This window comes from Pezoporus wallicus, unplaced genomic scaffold (genome assembly GCF_028554395.1).
Source record: "Pezoporus wallicus isolate ANWC-B61680 ecotype Strahan unplaced genomic scaffold, APGP_CSIRO_Pwel_v1 contig_6944, whole genome shotgun sequence".
Lineage (NCBI taxonomy): Eukaryota > Metazoa > Chordata > Aves > Psittaciformes > Psittacidae > Pezoporus > Pezoporus wallicus.
The window spans coordinates 641,625-666,260 of record NW_026636656.1 but is presented as its reverse complement, the minus strand read 5'-3'; the positions used below and the strand labels follow the sequence as shown (position 1 = coordinate 666,260).

The 24,636-nt window shown below is 36.1% G+C and overlaps 1 protein-coding gene across 1 annotated transcript in view; it reads right to left on the bottom strand.

The window, feature by feature from the left end:
- The window catches only part of UGGT2 (UDP-glucose glycoprotein glucosyltransferase 2), an 86,110-nt gene that overhangs the window by 6,344 nt on the left and 55,130 nt on the right, over positions 1-24,636 (bottom strand). The window contains exons 23-34 of the mRNA XM_057401146.1: positions 22,776-22,903; positions 20,162-20,257; positions 18,768-18,870; positions 16,265-16,344; positions 14,452-14,641; positions 13,624-13,782; positions 11,803-11,888; positions 7,440-7,524; positions 5,696-5,781; positions 2,999-3,097; positions 2,094-2,178; positions 1,479-1,661 (exon numbers count right to left, since the gene is read on the bottom strand). Coding sequence (XP_057257129.1) covers positions 1,479-1,661; positions 2,094-2,178; positions 2,999-3,097; positions 5,696-5,781; positions 7,440-7,524; positions 11,803-11,888; positions 13,624-13,782; positions 14,452-14,641; positions 16,265-16,344; positions 18,768-18,870; positions 20,162-20,257; positions 22,776-22,903 — 1,380 coding nt within the window. The remainder of the gene's footprint in view (positions 1-1,478; positions 1,662-2,093; positions 2,179-2,998; positions 3,098-5,695; positions 5,782-7,439; positions 7,525-11,802; positions 11,889-13,623; positions 13,783-14,451; positions 14,642-16,264; positions 16,345-18,767; positions 18,871-20,161; positions 20,258-22,775; positions 22,904-24,636) is intronic.

Sequence of the window (24,636 nt, the reverse complement as noted above, 5' to 3'; positions counted from 1 at the left end):
CGTGCATATGAGGGCAGTTATTGCAGCAATCTTCCTGAAACTTAACTGTCATTTAAAAAAGCCCTGAAGCACTCCAATAGTGGAGTATATAGAGTGTGGCACTGAATGATATTTACCAAATTATTATTCAATGAAAAATAAAGTGTTTATTCTGTGGTCATCTATGTAACACATTTAACAAGTAAACGAAATAAAAGGAGCTAAGATTTTAAATTTGTAGATCAGTGTTTCTGGTTGCCCAATATTGAATTCCATCATGCAGGAGCGTCACTTTCAAAATCTGCTGAGCATCTTCCTTCAGAAAATCCTTCCTATCTATTACATCACTTGGGCACTCCAATATTATTGCATCATTTGAAAAATCTTTGTATCTAGTAATAAAATACTTTTAAAAATAGCTTATGAAGATACTTTATGAATGTCCTTTATTTACTAATCAAGCATTCTTCCATCAAACCCCACTAATCTGTCAGTGGTAAAAAAACGGTTTTAGATGTTTCAGAGTACAGAGAAATTCTTACAGTAGTTAGGACAGAAAACCTAGTTCTGCTACTCTATCCAGATAAAAATGCAGGAAGTTGCAGTGTGCATTGTGGTATCTACATTTGATTTATTCTCAAGCTTTGGAAAAGGACCAAAACATTTAATATTTTTCTGAGGTTTTAATAACCGTTGGATAGACTCCTCAAGGTCTCATCTGAGAGAGCATGTTACCTTCAGTACATGCAGTGACAGAACAAGGGGGAATGGCTTTAAACTGAAGGAGAGGAGATTTAGACTATATATTAGGAAGAAATTCTTCCCTGTTAGGGTGATGAGGCACAGGCACAGGTTATCCAGAGAAGCTGTGTCTTCCCAATCGCTGGCAGTGTTCAAGGCCAGGCTGGACAGGGCTTTGAGCAACCTGGTCTGGTGGAAGATGCCTCTGCAGATGGCAGGGTGTTTGGAACCAAGTCATCTTTAAGATCCCTTCCAGCCCAAACCACTCTATGATCCTGTGATTTTTCATTGTACAGTATTCATTTCTGAGTGGTAGAATGCATACAAATTTAAGAAAAAGAGACAGGAGTAATCTTGGGAAATTTCAGCTGTCTGGAAGTTGTTCAAATGGTCTAAAGAAACCGCCTCAGACTCCTTCCTCGTCCAAAGTCCTCTCACAATCAGCCCAAAGACTGTATCACTCAAATAGGCTTTAGGCGAGATGCATCTTTAAGATCACACACATCTCTCCAGGAGCCTTTCTCTCTCCACAGGCAATTTATGGGAACTCAGTGCAGCGAGTGTATTCATTTCTACATGACCAAAGACAAGTCAAATTATTGCATTTCACATTCTGTAACACCATGGGGTTTGCTCTTGCAACTGCAATAGTCTTACGAGCCAAGCATCTGAATAAAATGGTCACAGAGAATGAAACTGGATCAATTTAAGCCAAAATTAATTCCTCATACATTTATACAATATTATTCTTTTCTTACCTGGTCAGCATCGACAAATATTATTTTATCCACAGCCAAAGGGAAAAGAACATCCAAAAAAAGAATTTTGTAGCCCCAGATAATTCTCTGTTTTTCTGTCTGTTGATAGAGCCAGCGGGGCCACTTATACTGTACTAACTCATACTTGAAACCATACTTTTTAGCCATGTGAGGAATTACATCCTAGAAGAAGAACCAAACAGTATTAGTTGCACATGGATGTGACACACAAGGACTCAAAAGGAAAACAAGGGAGTGTTGCAACAACATCATGGCAGCTGCATTGGCCTGACTGAGTACAGAGCCTCTTATTTTAAGATGTTTCTTTAATTCTGGCAGTATCCTCAGCCACACATATATAAAAAAAACATTTCTCTCAAGCTCTTGGAGACTATCAAGAAAGAATAAATTGTGATAATATTTCACTGAGCTTTGGGTTCCAGATAAGAATCTTATACATGAGACTTCTAAAACTGTTGGCACTGAATGCATTCAGAGATCATTTCCAACTGTGAAAATTCATTTTCAACTGCATCATTACTCAATTGTAATTTTCTTTAAAAACTACTTAAAATTTGTAAGAAAGAAATAATAAAAGAAAAACATTTCTCCTACCTTAAATGTTGGGGAGAGATAGTTTTTCAGAAACCAAAATTTAACTGGTGTTTTTGTATGACGTAGGACAGAAAGCATCATAATTCTGTGGAAATACAAGTCTATAATAAGCAAACAAATACACACAGGTCATTAAATTTCAACTGCTCTTAAGTGCTAAAGCTTTCTAACTTTGATTTTCTTTAACTCAGTTTAAGCAGAAATGTCTTTCTTTTTAAAAGCTTTGAAGAGCATGTGTTCAAGATTGCTTTGAGATGGACTTACTAAATCCAGATTGGTTCATCAATATTAGAAGGTACAATTTCAAAAGTGGATCTGTCAATAAGTTTTATTCTGAGAGGTGCCTGACAAAATCAGAATAATTGCATTGTATTAACTTTGCTGCTGAGATGACTTATTTGGGAGATATTTTGGTTGAGTTTAATAGGCTGCTGGTAAGAAAAACAACAGCAAAGAGAAACCATAGTTCAAGTTAAGATCCTCTTCAGAAAGACCTTGATAACTGTAAGAATCACTATTTTGGGTTCAATTTTTTTCCCCACTATTGTAGCATTTGGCTACATAGATAGATACAGGTCTAATGAAGTAATTTCTGTTATGTCTTTGTAAAGAGAGGCTGAGCTTCATCTGTTATGAACGTTCACACTCCACACATGTACTCGTGGAAGGCATGGGGTACATTTTTCTTTCTTCAAAGGATAATGGTATTTTTGAACATCTATATGTTGCATCATTTTGTTCTACAAGAAAGATTAATTTAGTCCTCAGTGTATACAACTTTACTGTGATTTGACAATTTATTTATTCGTTACACCTTGTTAAAAGTCAGTTTAAGTTGCTTAGTTTTAGAATGAATGTTTACTGTATTGCTATGAAATTCTTGTTTCATTTTTATCTTTCCTTACCTTAAAAAACGTTCATATAAATGGCCTGAAGCAACAGAAAAGATGTTAAGAATATCACTTTGCTTTTCCTTCTCTTCTGTTGGAGTTTCTTCTGAAAAGCTGAGAAAAAAACGAAACAAATTATTATTTAAAGTAAACATTCAGCAGAAAGAAAATACTACTGCATTACCAGTAAGTTCATAAAGAATCAAAAGTAAAAGAATACACAAAAGAAACACTCATCCCACTTAACAAAATCTTTTGGAAGCAACACTGCATACCCACTCACTAAGGACAAACAATAGCACAACTACAGTCTCTGATATTTTCAATCAAACAGAATCCTAACTTGGCAAGAACTCCATGTTTTATCAAAGCAAAAAGTCAGAAATACACACAGCCAGAGTATGTTGAGAACTGATTATTTGTAGCATCGGCAACTGTTACTTTTCAAGCTTCATTCATGCACATTCTAAATCAGAACCACCAATGCATATTCTTGAGGTAGAATCATAGAGTAGTTAGGGTTGGAAACGACCTTAAGATCATCTAGTTCCAACCCCCCTGCCATGGCCAGGTGAGGGATGTCTTCATAGCCCCATAGGTACCTCAGCCGGTACCTTTCCCAGAATACTGTTGTAACATTTACCGGTCTGTGGTGATGGGACTTCCTGAGTGTTTTTCATAATACTTTCTGCATTCTCCCTTAAATTCAACCAACTGCTCTCCCTATAAGCGACCCAGTATCTTTGAGGCATGTTATCCAGAGGTTTTCTGTTTCTGCTGCACAGTATTCTTTGCTTGCTTTGAATACCAAAGTCTCCTGGATTGTTTTTAATCATGGGTGCCTTCCAGCACACACAGCTAGGGAAAGGTGGCTGCAGTTTCCTTCAGAGCACTGCTTCACAGGTCTTGGAATTGCAAAGGCTGCCTTAGCCAAATTGGTTACACTATGGCTTGATATTGTTGGAGATTCATTCCAGTAGTCTTTTTTTGAGCCGTGCCCTGGATCTAGGGACTGGCTGAGGATTATACTGGGATCACTGTTTACTGGATAAAGTAGAACTGCTGTGCCTTTTCTTTATCTTTTTTAACTGTCTTTGTGACTGACAACCATTGCCAAGGCCACTGAAAATGGAAGAAAACCTTTTTTGAGTCTTGCAGCAGTCATTTGGGACCAGAAAGTCTTCAGGGTATGGAGAAAATAATGATGAAAAAGACATTCTCCCTAAATCCCTCATACTGACATTATCCCCTTCTTACTAACTGAATTATAGCCCAAAGATGTTCTCCTGAACAATGGAGGAATCAGACTTTACTGCAATGGTAAATCTTGAATCCTTAAAGGCACTTATGGATAAAGCTACTGCAATTTCTTCTTTGTTTTAGGGCAAAGAGATCTGTGATTACTTGGATTAAGTTGTTTATATTCAAGTCATTAGCCCTGAACTGTTTCATTTTCAGAAGGCATTCCCTTTGGTTCTTTCTCTTTGCAATTATACAGCTATGACAGTTTAGTGCTTGGCAGCATACTGCAGAAACAACCTGTGCTGGAAATCAGGCTGAGAGCAAACATGAGTGTTTCGTACAAAGTAGATGGAATCTATTATGGAAACAATGTATTGCAAATTAGATCCTCACCAAAATAGCCTTGAAGATCCAGAAGAACAATTACCGTCACCTTGAAAGAGGGGATGAATTTATTGTGTTACCAGCATTTCAGATTAAAGTCCCAAGCTCATTCTTCTTTGACATGAAGAAATCAAGTCACTGGGAATTCAATAAGTACTTTTGCCAGCACCCCAGCTGTCATACTTGAGAACTAAATCTTTTTCAGAGTTTCTTGTGAGGAAAATCTCATAGGTATTACAAAGAAAGAATGCTCGGAGAACACGCAAGCCACTGTTTCTAAAATAGATTGGTCAAAGGTTATCTGACTGAAATGCTCTCAAAAGGACAATTAACATGGCTTGGAAACTGATACAACACCCCATGTTCTCATCCACAGCATGGATGCACGAGTCTATTAAAAAAAAAAAATCACTAATTTTTTTTCTAAGCAAAGATGAAGCATCCTTATTCTCAAAAATCATATAAAAAATTTGTAGGAATATTTATCTTTATTTAATAAATAACAAATTCAAATTAAACACAAAATCAGCCTGAACCACACACCATCTACAGACAACATACTTATGAGCAACTGAAAACAAAATGTTACGATGCTATATGGGAAATTCAAAATACTGCAAGTTATTAGCTCCAAATGTAAAGCTTGAGATGTTTATTACAATTATTTATAGAACTCAAAGTTTAAAGTAAAAGGTATTTTATGGACAAATACCAAAACACTTCTTGAGCTTTCATAAATTATACCTAGCAGCAGACAAGCAGCATCTTTTTGATGTTCAGTTTAATACATCTGAGTACCACATTACTGGCTGAGATTTTCACATCGAGATTGATTCCCTGCCACAACAAAATAAAAATGCCAATGGAGACAACAAGCAGGAACTAGAAATGCAAAGGAGGGATTAAAAAGGTAATAAATAATAAGATGCACAAGACATTATAGTTTGTCTTTCTCTTTCATTTGTATTATAAATCCCTTGGAGAGTCTTTTTACATATGTGTATCATTATCAAGTAAGAAACACTTGCTATGAGTACTAATAAACATGTCCTGGCACAGTTAAAGTATACGAAAATTATGCATTACCTTAGAACTGATTCTTGATTTCTTTTTTTTCCTGTCGTTCCATCAGTAAGGAGATCTTCATTAATTTTATCAGGCCTTTTCTGTACCTAGTCATTTAAATAAATGTATTTGTGGAATTTGGGAAGTTAGTTGATAGCAATCACTACTTCAGCTGTGATACCTAACTATGGTGTACTTACTAGCTAAAGCTTGACCAACATCTTACCAATTTCTATTTTAGTAAAATATTTACTGAACTGCATTAAACCAACAGTAAAAATGTAATTTCATACTTTCAAACTTGGTACAGAACTTACTGTAGTAAGAAAAGTAATCAATTATGAAAAATTAGGTAGTGATTAATAAAACCAAACAGCATGTTCAAGCTTTCTGTACTACTTTATGCAAACAGTAACGAAAAGCGTAGGGAATTGTATCTCATTTTCTTCCCTCATGAGCTACTGATCCAGCTACCACCTGGCAGAAAAAGCGTAGGAGGGCATTGCACCATGCACAGACCTTTCCTGGAGGGAAACTGATTCTCATAAGGAGAAAGCAACACATCTGTTACTGAAATATAAACTCTCCCATCCAACTTCAGCAATTTCTGCTGTCTTACCCAGACACTTAATAAAGGGTCCAAGTTAATTTTGTTTGCCGACCTTAATTTCCATGATTAAAAGACACCTAATTGGTTTTGAAACTCAAATAGCTTCTAAACCACTACATGTTTGAACATATTAAATTCAAACCACTTTATTTCACGTTTATACTTTCAAGCTAATGCTTCTGTTCATATTAAATCATCCATCTTCTTAGCTAATGCTTGTGGAGCCACATCCTAGGTATCAGTGAAGTCACTCTACAGTTCAACTGGATGGCAGAGCTTACATATTCTAGTTATAAGCTTAGTATGTACCATTTTTCACATAGTATAATTCTCCTGTTAGGCCCACATGGCACCGTTTTTCTCTGTGTTTCAAAGGCAGGTTCATCAGGTTCCAGAGTTACCCTTTTTCTCCAGGTTTTGGACTTTTGGTTACAGGACTGGGGAAGAGACTCCTATATGTGGTTTTACAAAATGCCTTTTGTACTTAACTTTATGTCATCCTCACTCCTTCTTGATGTCTAAAATTTGGATATATCAAGGACACCTACACAAAATGTTATTTACAAAATAGTAGAAAACATAATGCTATGAGTTCTTTCTCCTTAATATAACTCGTGTTTCATTATCCCTTTTTTGATACATCTTTAAGAATGAAAGTAACAATTTCATTTACACAAATTTGGTAGCTTAGGGAAGAATTCAATGTACCTAATTTTAACTTCTCGGGTGTCTGGACTTCACATAAAATTCCTCCCCAGTCACAGGAGAGAACTGGATATCTCAGGAGGTAGTTACCCTCTGGTTTAAATACACATGTGAGCTGGGATAAGCAGTCCTTTGGACTCTCCTTCTCATTCTGCTAAGCAGAGAGGAAGATTAAGGTACCTAGACCCCACTCTTACACACCTTAAGTTAGATGAGAGAAATCCTATTTATGTTTAGCAGGTATTTAAGAATTTCCCATGCAATTAGTATAACCTGACTGGATCAAATTAACTACACTGATTTTACACACCCTTCTCTATTTAATTATAGAAAATCTAAATTATATATTTCAGTGTATATTTTCCAATCAAGCAGCCTAAGACATACAAGTGTTAGTTGCATTTCACATAAGGAAATAACTCGGACAAAAAAAGGCATCTTTACACATACTTGGACTTTGATAATTTTGCTTCTGAAGTTGTTTAATACCACGATAACATCTATCAGGTCAGCTACAGAATCTGTTCCTTCATGGCTGTGAGGAGACAAAAAATACATGCAAATGCACTGGCTCATTAAACACAGGTAATAACACACATTTTAGAGCATAAGGTTTAGGACTGCTGGTATTTATAGAAATAAAATTTCTTTACTTGCACCTATTTATATCTTAAATTTAGAAACTTCCCGAGTTTTATTCATCACTAGACACTGTCACAGTGGTAGCCCTCACTTTTTAATTTGGCTTTCACAGGAGATTTAAAAATGCAGCAACCTAGAGCAGAATGTTATTCTGCATTATACGGGTATATATTACATTCAAATATTAAACTACATTTTAGCTGTCAAATATGGAAAACATCTTAGAAACTATTTTGTGACAGCATCAAATGTGCTTTTAAAATGAATCTGCTTTAAGAAGTCTAGGGAAAGCTTCATCGCAGCGCTGAGATAGTAAAGACTGGCTTTCAACTGGTTGGCATTGTTGACTTTACCCCTAGCTGTGGCTGTGCAAGACACCACATGAACATTTGCCCTACTGAACATCAGTTTAAAGCCATTCAAGCACCTCAAAACTTTACTGCAGTCTACTGAGTAACAAGTATGAAAAATGTTGCTGTCACTCTATGATACAGTGTGATAATGTAATCCTCAATTTTTATAGCTTTTATACCTCAATAGCCCATATATTTTTTCTTTCATCTTTTCTGTCTTTTAACAGCATTATGTGGTTCCCTCTTGCTAAGCCTATGCACACAAAAAATTGTTTTAAAAAAGTAATCTGCTACCCCTTAGGCCTGATTCTTTTTTTTTTGTTTGCCTAGAAAACATAACTGTTTAAAACTCGTTTCAAATCTGTATCATACTGCCTATCTAAACATGTCAGGATTTTCTATAGTTGTCTGATTATTCTATTAAATACGTATCAGCAAAATGTTCCTATGATTACTAAGTTTCATAGAGATGGCCAATTCCTGCTCAAAACAATGTTCTATATTATCTTGACTTTTCTGCTGATTGAAGTCTAATTTTCACTCTTAGAATATTGCATATATGAGCAGTTGGCTGAGAACAGTCTATCACAGGGATATACAGTACTCAACATAAAAGGCACAGATCTTAATTTTAAATAAAGTCTGCCATTAAAAAGCTCTAAAATAGTAAAACCAGAGCCAACCACAAACTGTTGATAGAAGAACTGGCAGCAGCTGGCACAGTGTTCCGAGTTTTGCCCTCAGGTTTTACACAATCAAATTTTTCTGTTATTCACTCAGCTACCTCAAAATCTCAATTACACATTCTGTATCCAGCTCTGCAGCTCCGCCAATGAAGATGATTTTCCAAAGTCTTTACAATGTGTATTTGGTTTAGCTGTAAATTTAGTAACATCACTTTGGCTCCTTATATCTCTGTGATATAAGGATCTGTGAGTGGATCCCTCACTGTTGGCTCTATCTTTGCTGAGTGCCAATTGTTTTCCTCTGCACAGCACTCAGTGTGCCAAGTTTCCATCCCAGTATGAACAATGAACTGAAAATAGTGATAGCTGCCATTAGTTACCTTGGACACTTAACACTGGTCTCAAGATACAATTTATCTGTTCCTCCATTCACTTCTTCGTATACTTCCTACTATTACACTACGGTAACTTCTTTTCCTGTCAGAATACTTCAGTACCTAGTCACCCAACTACATCACAGAATAGGATAGCCACCCTTTTTTGGTGGGTATCTCTGAAAAAATAGAGTCCATCACTGTTCTTTAATTTTAATTCAGTGCGATGAATTTTATACAGGACCTCTCATATTTTTTCTGTCCCTGTGCATACAATATTCAGCATGCTGTGATTTTATTCATGTAAACAGATGTACCTTTCAAACAAGGTGAGTAAGGTTTTGAATATAACCTGGGGATTGGAAGAACTGGATCATGATTTATAAATTTCTTTAGCAAAACCAGAAAGAATCTTGTGTTGTTTTTCCTGAAAGATACTGAACACCGTTAGTGTAACTCAGTTTGTAAACTGATTAAAAGTAGGCACAACTTTTTTTAAATCCAAGCACAATGTCTTGCATACTGAGAGCACTATTAAATACTTAACAACTACTTTATTGTTATATAATTGCTGTACAAAACTATGTCACAGCTTTTAAATGTTCCAAAACACCTACATACTTTTAAAATAAATAGAAATAAATACCTACCTGCCTTCTGAAAAACCAAAACATTCAGTAGGAGCTTATATATATATATCTTTAGATATAAACTAATTTCTGCAGTTTTATCTTGCAGTAACTACCTTTTTTCTTACCAACATCACAGAATTAAAGTTCCAATAATAGTGCTCAGACTGCTGCTTAAATATACCAATTTTCATTTCTGTAATATTTATAGTAATTTATCAATAGTGAATTGATTTACAAGTGTGACTGCTTCAAAATAGTGACCCTTGTTAGAAGCAGTGTTCAGGGGATGAAAAAAAAAAAAAAGCTTATTTCAAAAGCTGCTGTATTTAGATAAAGTAAAAATTAGTTACTTGCATTTGTATTACATATAACTATGAGAGAAGCAAATAGGAACTGAGGTGTAGAGCATGCTGTAACTTCAAATGCTATATTTCTCCTGAAACTAACATTATAATGTACAGGCCTGTGATACAAAGAAAACAGCTCCTCTCACTCACAGGAGATGAGAACGTTCAACAGGAGAAGATATAACTAGTACGTCAGGATGGAGAATACACTGCAATACCTCTTGGCAAAATCCCATCCTATCAAATAGTTGTTGAAGTTCTGATAGCAATTTGATACTATTAATACCGATATCAGTAAAAGTAATATCAAATATTCTGGTACAGCCTCCCAATCATACTTCAGCCATCATACTCTAAGCCTATGGCTTGTAATAATTAAACTAAATAAACGTTTTTGCTTAGATTCCTCATCAAGTATTAATTTTGCATAACTTCACTGAGGTCAGTTAAGCTTATCTGTATTACTTCTTAGGGAAAATCAGGGATCTTAAAAAATGGCAGATAATTTAAGTTTCCTTTGATCCATCCTAAAATGTTGAGTGGTTTGTTACATTTTTGTTACATTTTTAAATTCAACTACAGCTCATTACATTGTATTTTTAAACCACGATATCTTCCATAAATCACTTTATATATCTTAAGAATTGAATGTTATATTAAATTAAATTAAAAGATATAGCTACAGCTGGTGGAGATTAAGTGAACTTCTTAGGATACAGACTATGTTTTTCTGCTTTTTCAACAGATTGTTAGTGGTTTCTGGAAAAAAAAAAATTGAAAATCACAAACAAATAGAATGACCCTAATATCCCATTAACGTTTCCTGATTCCTGAAACTGATGCGTTAACTAAGTATTCAAAACAGCATTAAAACTAATCAATTTTTTTTTTTTTCATTTTTTAACAGCAGCTGATGACTAAACATCATATGGGACCATGTGTTCCTGAACTCCACGTAATAACAAATATTTTATAAAAAATAGACCTGTTTCAGCCCACAGAATTACAGGAATGGGGTGGAAGGGAAGGAAGAACTGAAGCTGAAATAAATGGAAACTATACTGTTCCTCCAGAAGAGATCATATCCAAAGCTTCAAGAGGAAGCCCACATATGGTTCAGATCTATACTGTTACATAGAAAGTGAGAAAAAATATGATTCTTCCAAGGAAGGAATACTTGGAATGGTGGCTAGTGTATGTTCCTCACAGGAAAACTGACCACGGAAATTACAGATCTATAAGCTATATAGGCGGCAACTAAATGCCAGTTACTGGAGTACTATGTGACTTCTTTCCATTTCCCTCTCTTGGTGTTTCTCCCGAGAGAGAGAAATGTGGCACAGCCGACGTGTAGCCAGGGTATGGAATTGAAAGGTGCTTCTATATCCTAAGGCAAAGGTGTAACAGCCATGATTCTTTGATGAGTTAGGTGACTAAGAAACACTCAGAATTAACTGAAGAAAAAAACATAGCTTTGAAATTAATATAATGCTCCTGTTAAAAAAAGATGCCACCCATCAACAACTGCATTCAGAGGCACCCTTAGGGGTGCAAAAAAATATAAGAGGGAAATTCATGGTACTTCCTCCAGCTTATGAAGATGCTGTTTACACTCTCAGGAAGTAAGCTATCTCTTACAAACTTTAAATCATCATTTGCTCCTGGTTCTAATTTTCTCATGTTATTTTTACTCATTTTCCTTCAGTACTGTCAGATCTTTTCAAAATCTGCTGCATTTTCAAATTCATTTATGTTTTCAAAAGATGGGTCAATACTTACGAAAAAACTCGATAGATCTCTTCAGATCTTCCTTTACGCAACCTCAGTGTCCAAGCACCTGGATTTGCTTTCAGCTGAAAATACCCCTATGAAAAAAAGGAAAGACAGGCAACTGTTCTGTCAGTATTTCAGAATTGACCGTGTACACATGCAAAAGTCAATTCTTCCACATTTGGTACTGCAGACAAGGTTAGTCTCATCACCTACTCTCATACTAGCCCTAAAAGCACTATGGCAGTGATGAAACCAACTGTATGTCCATCTGAATGTCTTTGATGTTCGTCTGAATGTCATTTGGCTCTAGCTGAAACTGAGTTGTATATAAAATCTCTAACAGCAAGTAAATGAGCAGGTAAAGAAACTGACCCTAGCTAAAAAAGCAGTTGTTAAACTGACCCTAAATTGAAAAGCTTATTTCTAAATTCAAATTTTTGTCTGGAACAATTTTCCAGGCCAACACAACTCCTTCCCAATTTAGGAACACCGCATACAGCTATCATTATGTGAAAGCCAGACAAAGCATGCTTTGGAATGTGAAGAATCATTAAGTTTCATCATGCTGAACAACCTCTAATGTTGAGACTGTCTTCAATACTTGTGTAAAAATCAGAGATTTACAGTTTAAGCATTTTATTCCTTGTGATACAGTATTTACAGAGAACAAAGAATAGTAGATGGGTAACACCTCACCTCTGTGCCTGGCAAAATCTTGGAGCAGATTCTCCTGGAAGGCATGCTAAGGCACATGAAAAACAACAAGGTGCTTGGTGACAGCCAGCATGGCTTCACTAAGGGGAAATCCTGCCTGACCAATTTGGTGACCTTCTATGATGGGCTACAGAACTCATGGACAGGGGTAGAGCAGTTGATGTCATCTACCTGGACTTGTGCAAAGTGTTCGACACTGTCCCACACGACATCCTTGTCTCTAAATTGGAGAGGCATCAATTTGATGGATGGACTACTGGGTGGACAAAGAACTGGCTGGATGGCCGCATGCAAACAGTTGTGGTCAATGGCTCAATGTCCAGCTGGAGACCAGTAACGAGTGGTGTCCCTCAGGGATGGGGGTTGGGACCGGTCTTGTTCAGCATCTTTGTCAGTGACATGGACAGTGGGATTGAGTGTGCCCTCAGCAAGTTTGCCGATGACACCAAGCTGTGTGGTTCGGTTGATACGCTGGAGGGAAGTAATGCCATCCAGAGGGACCTCGACACACTTGTGAGGTGGGCTGATGCTAACCTCATGAAGTTTAACCATGGCAAGTGCAAGGTCCTACACCTGGGTCGGAGCAATCCCAGGCACAGCTACAGGTTGGGCAGGGAAGAGATTCAGAGCAGCCCTGCGGAGAAGGACTTGGGGGTGTTGGTTGATGAGAAAATGAACATGAGCCAGCTTCAGCGTGCGCTCGCAGCCCAGAAAGCCAACCGTATCCTGGACTGCATCAAAAGGAGCGTGTCCAGCAGGTCAAAGGAGGTGATCCTGCCCCTTTACTCTGCTCTTGTGAGACCTCCCCTGGAGTATTGTGTGCAGTTCTGGTGACCTCAACATAAAAAGGGCATGGAACTGTTGGAACAAGTCCAGAGAAGGGCCACGAGGATGATCAGGGGACTGGAGCACCTCCCATATGAAGACAGGCAGAGGAAGTTGGGGCTGTTCAGCCTAGAGAAGAGAAGGCTGCGTGGAGATCAGGATGCTCCTGGTACCTGTAGTGTTACTGAGCTTACAACACAGCAAAATGGATTTAAAGAACACAAAGCTCCTAAGGAATTCTCATGAAGAGTGGAAACAGTAACAACTATTTCTGTACTTAATACTTACCAGGTTGGCCATCACAATAGTATCAACCATGACAGGATTATTCTTTGTGCCCAGAGTGAACTGTAACCCTCGAGGAGGTTGTCCAGTTGTCACATCAAAGCAATGTCCTTCAAGCAATATATATTCTAGTTCATATTCTGCTGTAACTGTCCCTTTTATCTGTGGAAGGAACATCTCATCAATAAATTACATCATTTAACTATGTGGGAAAAGCAACATATTACAATGACAAATGTGTTGTGCGGGATTTCCCTCAACTAAATTTAACTGTCAAAAAAAAAAAAAAAAAGAGAAAAACCCTTCCAGGAGGAACTTCACTCAACTTTAAAATAGGTATCCAAGATAAAAGAGAATGACTCACTGTCTAGAGGAATGTTCTCTCCATTGTTGAGGAAGCTGAAGCATCTCAGCCTTGGTAAGGTAAACCCCAACCTTTATTTTCACAATACCCCTTCCATAATATACACCTTTGGTTAATCAAACATCCTCAATATTTTGCATAACCTTAATGAAACAGTTCTAGTGACTTTGAAGCTGAGGGATTAAAAATGTAATTAAAAAACTGTGAACTAAAAAAGGCTCAAATATATTTTCATCTGGATTAATAAATGACCCTATATTCAGGTTTATTTGAAGATTTATCTAGATTAATCCTATTACTACCAAAAATATTTAAAAAATAAAAGAGAAATAGAAAGCTAATAGACAGAATCCCTTAACTGTTTTGTTTTCTGGAAAACAGGCAAAAAATTCTTACAATATTTCTATTTCCCTCTTGAAGTGAAAGGCCCAACGCAAGTTTTATAATGTTTACAAACTATTACTTACACCCTGTAAATGAACGTTATCAAGATCACAGGAACTGTTTACTGCTTCAACCAACCAGCTTTCAGGAGTGATCATGTTTAGAGTCAAAAGGGGTGATTCTGGCAATTCTAAGAATTTTGCCACAGGTTCAGAAGGAAGGTGCTTGTTGATCCCATAAGTTAATTCTGGTTCCAGAACAAAACGATAGAAGCTGTTGAAAAGAAGTGTTAAAAACCATAATACATTTATGCAGCATGAAGTTCCAAAAATGAAATTCTTCTAAAATACTTTAAAACATCATGAATATTTACCAAATTAATGATGTTTGGAGCCAGAGTAGCTCCCTGTTCTTTTGGAATACTGACAGACAATGCATACAGCATCTCAAATGGGCTGGAAGATAAACACATACCTATTCACTTTTGATATTTTCTTACTGTGAAAGTGCATGGTTCCCATTAACATTCTGAACGGCTGGAAAGGTGTATATCCAAGAGGTGCATCTAAACATCTTAATTGTGAAATATCTTGAATTCTCTAAACTAAGCAGGACTAATATCTAGTAAAAGAAGAGTCTTTGGGAACAGGTCCTGACACTTGCAGCAGCAAAGACAGAGCTTTCCAGCTCTTAGGCTATGTATTCCCCAGGTATAAGTTCCTTGCAACAATAATTGATTTTCTTCCCTTCTCTATTGACGTTAAACAAAATAAGAACAGAGAAAGAACAGCATTGAAGATGGAAAGTGAAAGCAGCAAGCAATGAGTGCTTCGTAAGGGGAAAAAAATAGGACATTAATTACTATGAAAAGTTAAAAAAGTCTGTACCCCTAATGAGGAATACAACTTTCCCACAAATTATCTGGGCTAGTATATGGATGCATTTCATAAGAAACCATTGCTGCAAGAAAAATACAACTTGCCACAGAGCAGATGTCAGAACACTTTTTCCTCTCACCCCTCCCAAGCACAGGGAAAGAACCAGGCACTAGCACCTGCAAAGTGCCTAGCTTTAAAAGCAATCATGACAATGTTCACGTAAGATACTCAGAAGATTTACAATTAAGACACTCTCATGCAGTACAAGAGGTGTGAGTTTGTGAGTTCAATTCCTTTCAAACCAAACGGAAAGGAAGGACTTCTGTTTCATGGGCAAGTGATGAATTCTCTAGTCTGCTGATTAGAGGGCAGGCACTACCACTGGCCTTTCTCATAATACGATTATAGGTAAAATATCCGCCAAAGTGATGGCACCGCTTAAACATTTCACTTAGAGGGAAAGGAATCTCTTCTGCAGAATTCACTTCAGTATAAGCATCTGTAACTGAATTAGTGAACCCTGTTCTTTGGACAGCTAAGACATTTCAGTTTAAGACAGATACTTTCACGGTACATTCTTAATTATAATGAGGTCTCAAATGCAGACTCTACATTGACTCAGATGAAATTAATTTTTAAGTGCTCTTAACCTGTAAAAATCCTTGCGCAGACTGTGGGCTGAAAGAAGTGACCAAGTTAGGCAAACAATCTCCCTCTGCAAGTTGTCACAGAAAGACTCATGAAAGACTCTCCATTAACTTCTTTAAGGATTACTCATGAGGTGCATGTGATGGATTAGATCACTTCCCTATGATCCCATATTTGAGACCTTAGAATTTTTCTCTAGACAAGTGCAAACTGCTTAGGTAGTATTCAACTTCCACTCAAAGTAACTAATGCAACAAAAGAAACCAGAAATACGAACCACTCTTTACTTTTTAAAGGGAGATACACTGATAACACTTTTTCCAAACCAAACCAGAACATATACTTGTAAGAAAATCTATAAACTACCTACCTCTTCAGAGGTGCTTCTGACAGCTTAGATCTGCAGTTCAAAAACAACCTAAGTTTCATATTGATGATGTCTTTAAGTACCTACAGAAAAAAAAAATCTCTGTAAAAAATGGTTCTTGGTAATCACCACACTTTGAAAATAAGACAAAGTTATCCTTGTGACATGCTGTCACTTCTCAAGCTTCAGCAGAAATCTCAAACATTTTCAAGTTCTAAATATATCTGTGTATTAAGGGATGCTGTCAGATATTCCAAATAAAGATCTGACCTTTTCTAAAACTGCATGATTTAGCACATGATATTCTTAATAGTCAAAATGTTAATGTTGTCCCCTAGTGAAGCAGTATTTTAAAGAGCAGCTATCCCTATTTTCCAGTGCTTGAGTAAATTATCACCTTTCTTCTATTGCATTTTCCAGATTTTAAAGCACTTGAAAGTCTGTGAGTACAACACATGCCTTTTATTAATAACCAACTTAAAACAATGACTTAACTCTTACTAAAATAGTTGTATGCAGTAAATTGTTAAATATAGCAAAGCTCAGAGAATTACTTTAATACTTAATTAGTTAATGATTTTTAAATGTCAGCAGTAGATTAATGATGTATTAAACTATTCAATCAACTTCAAAACATTCCTGCAAGCTAAACTATTTCCACTCTTTCTCAATATCTTCATCTGTTCATTTTAAAAATACTAATTTTCTGGATGCTGTTATATCAGAACCATAATATTAGGGCAGTAATTTTTTTCTTATTTTTGTGAGCAATCTATTTTAAGTTACCAAGGTTATTAATTTCCTTAAAACACTCTTAAAAACCTTTATCAAATTGTCTTAATTTCTGTAGTTTCTGATCCAAAGTGCTTATTTGAAAGAATAAAGCAGCTGTGTCTACCTTTATGGATATGATTAGAAAAGCAAATATTAAAGCTAAGTTAAAATACTGATACCACTAAGGCTAAAATCTAAAATTACTGTAGCAGCAAGTACATTTGGAACAAAGCAAGTCAATGGTCATCCTTAAATCTCTCTTATTATAAACATTTTTTTTCTTTCCTCACTTCAACCCAAGGATACACATATTCTTCACTATAGTGCTATAACTTCATTTAGTCGTACGGACCTGTTCTGCTCTAGTTTCTCATTCCCATCCTTTCTGTCACCTGAATACCATCACTGTAAAACTACTGAGACAAAAAATAACGACTAAGAAATGGCATAAGGGTGACGACAAGTGAAGAAGCAGGAAATAGGAACCCAACAGCACTGGAAGCATAACAAGGGAAATTATTATATGACGTGGGCTAAAGGCCTCCAGAATCAAAACAGAGGTCAAAGTGACTCAAGCAATTATTATCTGGAATAAAAATCATGTGTAACCAGTACTAGCTGGTCTCATCCACTAAAACACACCCAGAATTTTAAACATCGAAAAAAACCCACTTCTCAAATAAAGATGCTGCGTCCAAAATGATGTGTACCTGCACTGGACTTTTCCTTCAAGCAAGACATAAAACTCGTCCCATCAGTTAATATTTTTATTTGGTAGTACCAAGCTTTCATTTTAACTGAGAATGGTGAAACAAAAGATCTGATTCTAGAGAAAAGGTAATATTTCAGAGTCTTGAAATACGTATTTTTTTAAGTCTTTTACTTTGCTTCACATTATGCATGAAGAGTGAGTGGATGTTTCAACTTTTGATAGAAAATGCATAAGAGGATGTAAAAATGGAAGGGAAAAAAGCAGTGTAAGAATTTATGAAACTTTCATAATTACTGCAGAGAAAAAGATAAAACAGGATGCAGGAATTGAATCAAGTTACAGACTTCAGAATTGTAACAGACCATAAAGAGAAGACAAAATTTACATTTTTATGAGAAACTATAAAGGAACCAGAGGTAGAGTGATATTCTGCAGCTAGAGAAAAAAAGAATCATTTTAGGAGCTATGTTTTCAGGACTGATACTCTTTAGACGATCACTAGCTACACACAATGGAAGACTTCCAGATATGCCTGGCAGCATTAATCAACTAAGAAATACCCTTGCAAGAGCTGGAAGTTTTATAGTCCAATCTTCTTATGATGATATTACGGGACAAATTTAGACCACCTCATTTAGGTACACGGGAAAATAAGGTGATCTGGTTTAATGGAAAGAAGCATATGCCTCTTAAGATTTTGAGACGGGAGATCCTTTTCCTCTGTTATTATGCAGACAATCTCCTCCTTTCCTTCTACTAACTATAAAGAGCATTTATGGACTTGCTTTTAAGAAGTCTGGTCCCCTCTCCTTCTGAATTTTATTTGCAAATAAGGTACTTACAATGATGAATTAGATCCTCCCCAACTTTTAAATATGAATTTAAATAGCTAAATGTCTATTTTTAAAATACCTGAAGTTTTTCTACCCTGTTACTACACTGTACATGCAAATTAGAAAAAGTTTAGTAAAAAAAGTTTAGCAAGAAATAGCAAATTAAAAGAAATGACCACCATCTTACAATCAGTAACTGAGCCATCTTCTGTGCTTCTCTTGTCAATGGATCCACAACAGCAACAACATCATAGAATGGTTCATTCTGTTGGGGATTGACTTTTACTACACTGTTAAAAAAAAAAAAAAAAGGTATGAGAAAATAAATGACATGAAAGCTCTAAACTCTATTTGTGGAAATAAGAAACATTTTTAGGTATGAATTTGTAATATCAGAGGCACTTTAGATTTTACTGCTCATGAAAATGTTTTCCTTGTTTCAACCAGTAACCATTACTGTTCCCTGTGATGCCACTAGAAAAGCTAAACATTAACAGCAACTAAAGATTTAGCATTAATCTACGAAGATCCATACCGACTGTTGATTAAATACATGCCCCATAACAAAATTAATCAAATAAAATTTTGCTATGTGTTTTCCTTGGCCTTCTGGTCACTGGTCTACAGTTTCCTTTACTGATATCTAGAAGCATTAGATTTGGCAAGTGCTGGCAGTGCCAGTTTTAAAAAAACAGGGGGGAAAACAGCATCTGAAAAGTGTGAAACTTGATAGATCGGATAAGCTTTATGCATTCCAGAAAATAATTTAGTTTGATAAGCTTGATTAGACTAAGTAAAAAAAGACCCTAGTTGAAGTACTCTGGATCTACAGGAAGGAAATGTTAGTAAACATCACTTAAAAACATGCTATAAATACACAAAATGGACTATCTAAACGAGTTTTCCATACAATATATACCTAGAAATGTTGACTAGAGACAAACTCCCTCCAATACGTAGCATAGTACTGGCTCTTATTATTATAGCTTTGGAAAAGGTGTTAGCCATTTAAAACAGACTACTGAATACTGTTATACTGCTATAGTCATTTGACTCTTTGTATCCTCAACAATAATAATTTTGAATTACATTTGAAAGCTCTGTATTTAGCTGTGGGCAAGAATGACACTACTAAGTCACAAACTTATACAGAAATAAGGATATGTATATTAGTTTTGCCAATACGACTCAAGGTACACAAATAGAAACAGCTGTGCTAGAGTATTCCACATTAATGAAAATTAGTGGGGGGTTCTTTTAGCTCTAATTTGTGAAACTATTTCTAACATTTTAGTAAATGTATGAACTCAAGAGTTTTTTAACTCCAGATCACCATTCATATCAATTGTAATCACCTTTTTTTAGCAAAAGATAAGACTGGAAAATCATTAGGCATTCCTAATTACTTTATTTATGCTAGGGCAGATGAACAGGTTGTTCATACAACCATAGAATCAACAGCTTCTTTTAAAACTGGAATGCTTACTCAAGTTTCTGAAGACATGCTGTCATCAGTACATTTTAAATGCAGTATTATAAACACAATATTATAAATGCAGTATCACGACAGAGAGAACTTACCTATGCTGTTCTTTGAGTAATTCAACATCCTGTCTCATCTCTGTTTTCAGCAAAGATGACAGTAGGGCATCTATTTTCATAATCAAATCACTGCCACTGTAGTAAATCAGGCACATATAATTTGTTTTTCATTAGAAGTACAACATTCACATTTTAATGTACGTCTGTCTGCGTAACGGATATTTTAAAAGCCCACATCCCAAACCTGGACTCTCTAAAACGATTGTCACCTCAAGATTTGTAGCTTTGAATAAAATCTTTGGCATGAAAATAACCAAGAACCACTACTGCCTTACAGCTTGTGAACTGTACACTTCTAAAAATTAAGTGATGCAGAACTAGCAGAATTGCCATTCAGCCTCACAGTTTGCATGGTGCAATCTGGTGACATTTATAGCTCTTTATAGAGCATTCTGGTGTCTTTCTTTGAGCAACATGGTCTAGTGGACGACATCCCTGCCCATGTGTCGTGGTTTAAACCCAGTCCAGTAACTCATTCACTCACTCCCCCCCTTCTTTCCCTCCCCCTACTCCCAGAGGGATGGAGAGGAGAATCAAAAAGAATGCAACTCCCACAGGTTGAGATAAGAACAGTTTAGTAACTAAGGTGTAACACAGATCACTACTGCTACCACCAATAATAACAATGACAAAGGAAATAACAAAGGAAGAGAATACAACACCTCACTACCAACCAACCGATAACTCGGCCCCCCAGCCCGACCAAGCACCAACCGATACCTCCTCCAACCCTGCAGTCTCTCAGCCCTTCCGTCTAACTCCCAGTTACATCCTGGGCATGATGTGCTGTGGTATGGAATACCTCTTTGGTCAGTTTGGGTCAGGTGTCCTGTCTCTGCTTCCTCCCGGCTTCCCCTCCCCCCTGGCAGAGCATGAGGCTCACAAAGTCCTTGGCCAAACCAAAACATCATTGTTATCAGCTCTGTTCCCAAGGCTGAAAGTCAAAACACAGCACTGCACCAGCTACCAAGAAGGAGAAACATGACTGCTACTGCTGAACCCAGGACACCACGATAGAAGCTTGGAACTAGATGATTAAGTTCCCTTCCAACCCAAATCATTCTATGTATTTTATTTCTTACTGGAATTTCCATAGAAACTTTAGTACAAAATCATATAATGGCTTGGGTTGTAAAGGACCTTAAGATCATATAGTTCCAACCCCCTTGCCATGGGCGGGCATGCCTCACCCTAGACCATGTCACCTAAGGCTTTGTCCAGTCTGGCCCTGAACACTGCCAGGGATGGAGCATTTACCACTTCTTTGGGAAACCTCTTCCAGGGCCTCACCACCCTCACAGTAAAAAACTTCTTCTCTATATCTAACCTGAACTACCCGTTTTAGTTTGAACCCATTACCCCTTGTCCTATCACTGCAGCCCCTGATAGTCCTCTTTCAGTGTCACCAAGTCTTTACATTTGATTAAATAGGTTTTGCTTCTCACTAGTTATCTTCTCGATATTTCTATCTCTTCTTGACTTTTTCTGGTAGTTATTCTTTCAGTTGTGCCAGTCCTTCCAAATGCAGGAAATGATACTTAGACACAGAAAGTCAATAGACATTGTAAAAATAATATAATTCTGCTCTTTTCTTTGAACACAATCTGCATCCTTAGATGAAAATCTGGCTAGAACTCATCTTTACACTTCTTCAATTAACAGATGTGTGACTGTTGTCTAGCAAGGTGTTCTGTTGTCAGAACACCACACAGCCCATGCTTCTACATGCTCCTTTTCTAATGATTCCCAAAGACAATGCACTTCCTCACTTCAAATACCAATACTCAGATGTTGTTGTGGTCTTAAGATGCACTGGATTTTATCAAGCTTAGTATCATTATAATTACTCTTAAGTAAACAAAAGCTAGAAGGTATTGTTTGCAGTTAGCTATACCCGTCTCTTGGTTCTAAGTACAGTGAAAGTAGACGAAGTATTTGGAGTAATTTAGCAGATCTGCACCAACGTTATGAAGCAAGTTGGAGAGGACATATATATAATTCTTCAGACACACAATAATCTCCTTTATGCCTTAGCCTCATCACACATATTACCAATGATAAAAGGGTGCACATCTCTTGAATAACACAAGGTGCCTTTTTATTCTGCTCTGTGCTGTAACAAGGAAATAGCAAAGAGGCTGTCAGCTGCAGGGTAAACAACACATGCAGCTGCAATCCAACGTATACAGTTTATATATACAGTGGAAAACTATGTTAAATAGCATAATTAGCCAAGCAAAATGATGATACAAAATTCAGCAAATGTGCCATTTCTTCTAGAAAACAGGGCAAGGGTTTGAGTAGGTAAGTATACTAAGCCTGTCAGGGAAATGCTAAAAAGGAAATGAGGGACAGTTAAACTTGTCTACATAGAAGTACTCAGATGCTAAGTAAGAAGATAGCAAATACATAGCATGCAAACAACAAACACTTTAAGTGCTTTTAGAGTGTATATATGTACATATATAGTATGAAGAGTACTGTGACTATATATTTGAACCTTTGTATTTCCCATGCAAAAGGATTATTAATTTGTCATAGGCAATAAACATGGCAGTATATCATAAAGCCTCAAAATGCAAAAGAATTTTACCTTTTACTACTGTTTCCCATCTCTTTGACAATAGCTTTAATCTTCTCTGCTGAGGTACTGTATGTTATCTTTTCCAACAAATGAAAGTCTTCTGCATAGAATTCATTTTCATCTAAAGGACCCAGTACCTTAGGCAGAGATAAAGTGTTAAGCATAGAATGTCCCAATGACGTTTCTTCTGTAAGCAAAAATATACTAAAATTTTAAATGAATAAACAATATTCAATATGCACCCCCCAGCACTCACCAATATTATTAACTATATATTACTAAACTGTAGAGTAACTATACAGGATTAGGTTTCTACAGTTATGTAATTACAGTTAATTATCAGTCATAAAGAACAGCTGCAATGAAAATATCCATGATATTCTTCATTATATATACCTATGTAAAGGACCACACTATTTAGAAAAAACAAATCTAAGATAATTTAAACTGAAATTCCAATTACTATCTGCCAACCACTCACTTTAGTCATTTAATTCAGTGAACACAGTCTTTATTTCTCAAGGTTTCTCAAATGAAGCAGAATGGATAGAAAGTAAGAAAACAGCAAAGGATGAGGAATGTCAGATATGCAGAGACAAGAAACAGAACTACTTTTTTTTAGTATCTGAAGGAAAAGAAGGTGCCTTGAAGTCCCAGAAAACAGCCTTTAGAATGTTGTTTGGATTTTGTACTCATAGTCCACCAGGCTAAAACAACCCAAATCAACTTTAGGAGCCTAAAGGGCTCCCCATATGTAGAATATCATGATGTATATTTGATGTTGAGTCCCCCTCTCACAAATCTCAATTTCTTCCTAGAAATGAGAGGTTATCTAGTAAAATTACACTTTTGAATAATTAATACATTTTAATGATACATGAGATAGAGAAAGCCATAATGTGATTATGAAATACCATGCTACCTTTGTAGAAGTCATAATCAGAAAAAAATAATTTGCTCATAAATACAAAACTTCAGTGATGAAATAGCAAGGATAGAAAGGAAGGATATCCCACATCTTTTTTAAAAGTAATCTTTTAAAGTGAAAACCTACTTCCAGATAGATGAATATATATTATCAAATTTATCCAAGTATTTTAAAGAAACTTATTTCCTCCAAACTTAAAATATGACATTATTTGGGGGCTTTTTTTTAGGCATGGAATACAGTAACAACCATTTATAAAATAACATTGCACACTGGGGGAGAACAAAAAAGCCAACACAATTCTTCTGTGCTTAGTCAGCAAAAATGCTTTCTGTGGGTTTGTTAGCGGTATTTCAGTTGTATCTCAGAAGCCAAACAGGATGCGCAAGAGCAACTAAAATGACAATTTAAAGAGAGTTTCTGGAAATGACATGCTGAAACAGTACCTCTATTTTTTCTAATGGTAGAGGAATAAATGGAAAATAGAAGAGATAACTCAAAGTAGTTTGTATAAACTGTATTTGTAATATAAGGTATTGACAGTCATTAACAAGTGCTAAATAGTGAACCCAGTATTATGGGTTTTAATCACAGTTCAGCAATAGCCACACTGCAGTTAAGGCTATTAGTTTCAGAATATACATACAAGAAACTGAAACAATAAACATCCTGTACCTTTGTTTGAACGCCAAGAATTAAGACTAACAATTTAATACTTATAAACAATTCGAGTTTTTACAGCTTGGAATACTACCCCAGTCAATGTATTTTTTTTTTAATTATATAAGCAGTATTTTATCCTATCTTAAATGTGTAAAATACAGGTAACTTCAGGATCAAAAAAATATTATTAAATATCATTTGTAATGCATTAAATATTAATGTATTGAAAGAATTTCGTAGGATTAACTCTTAAGTAGCTGTGGGAGTGATGACATATTT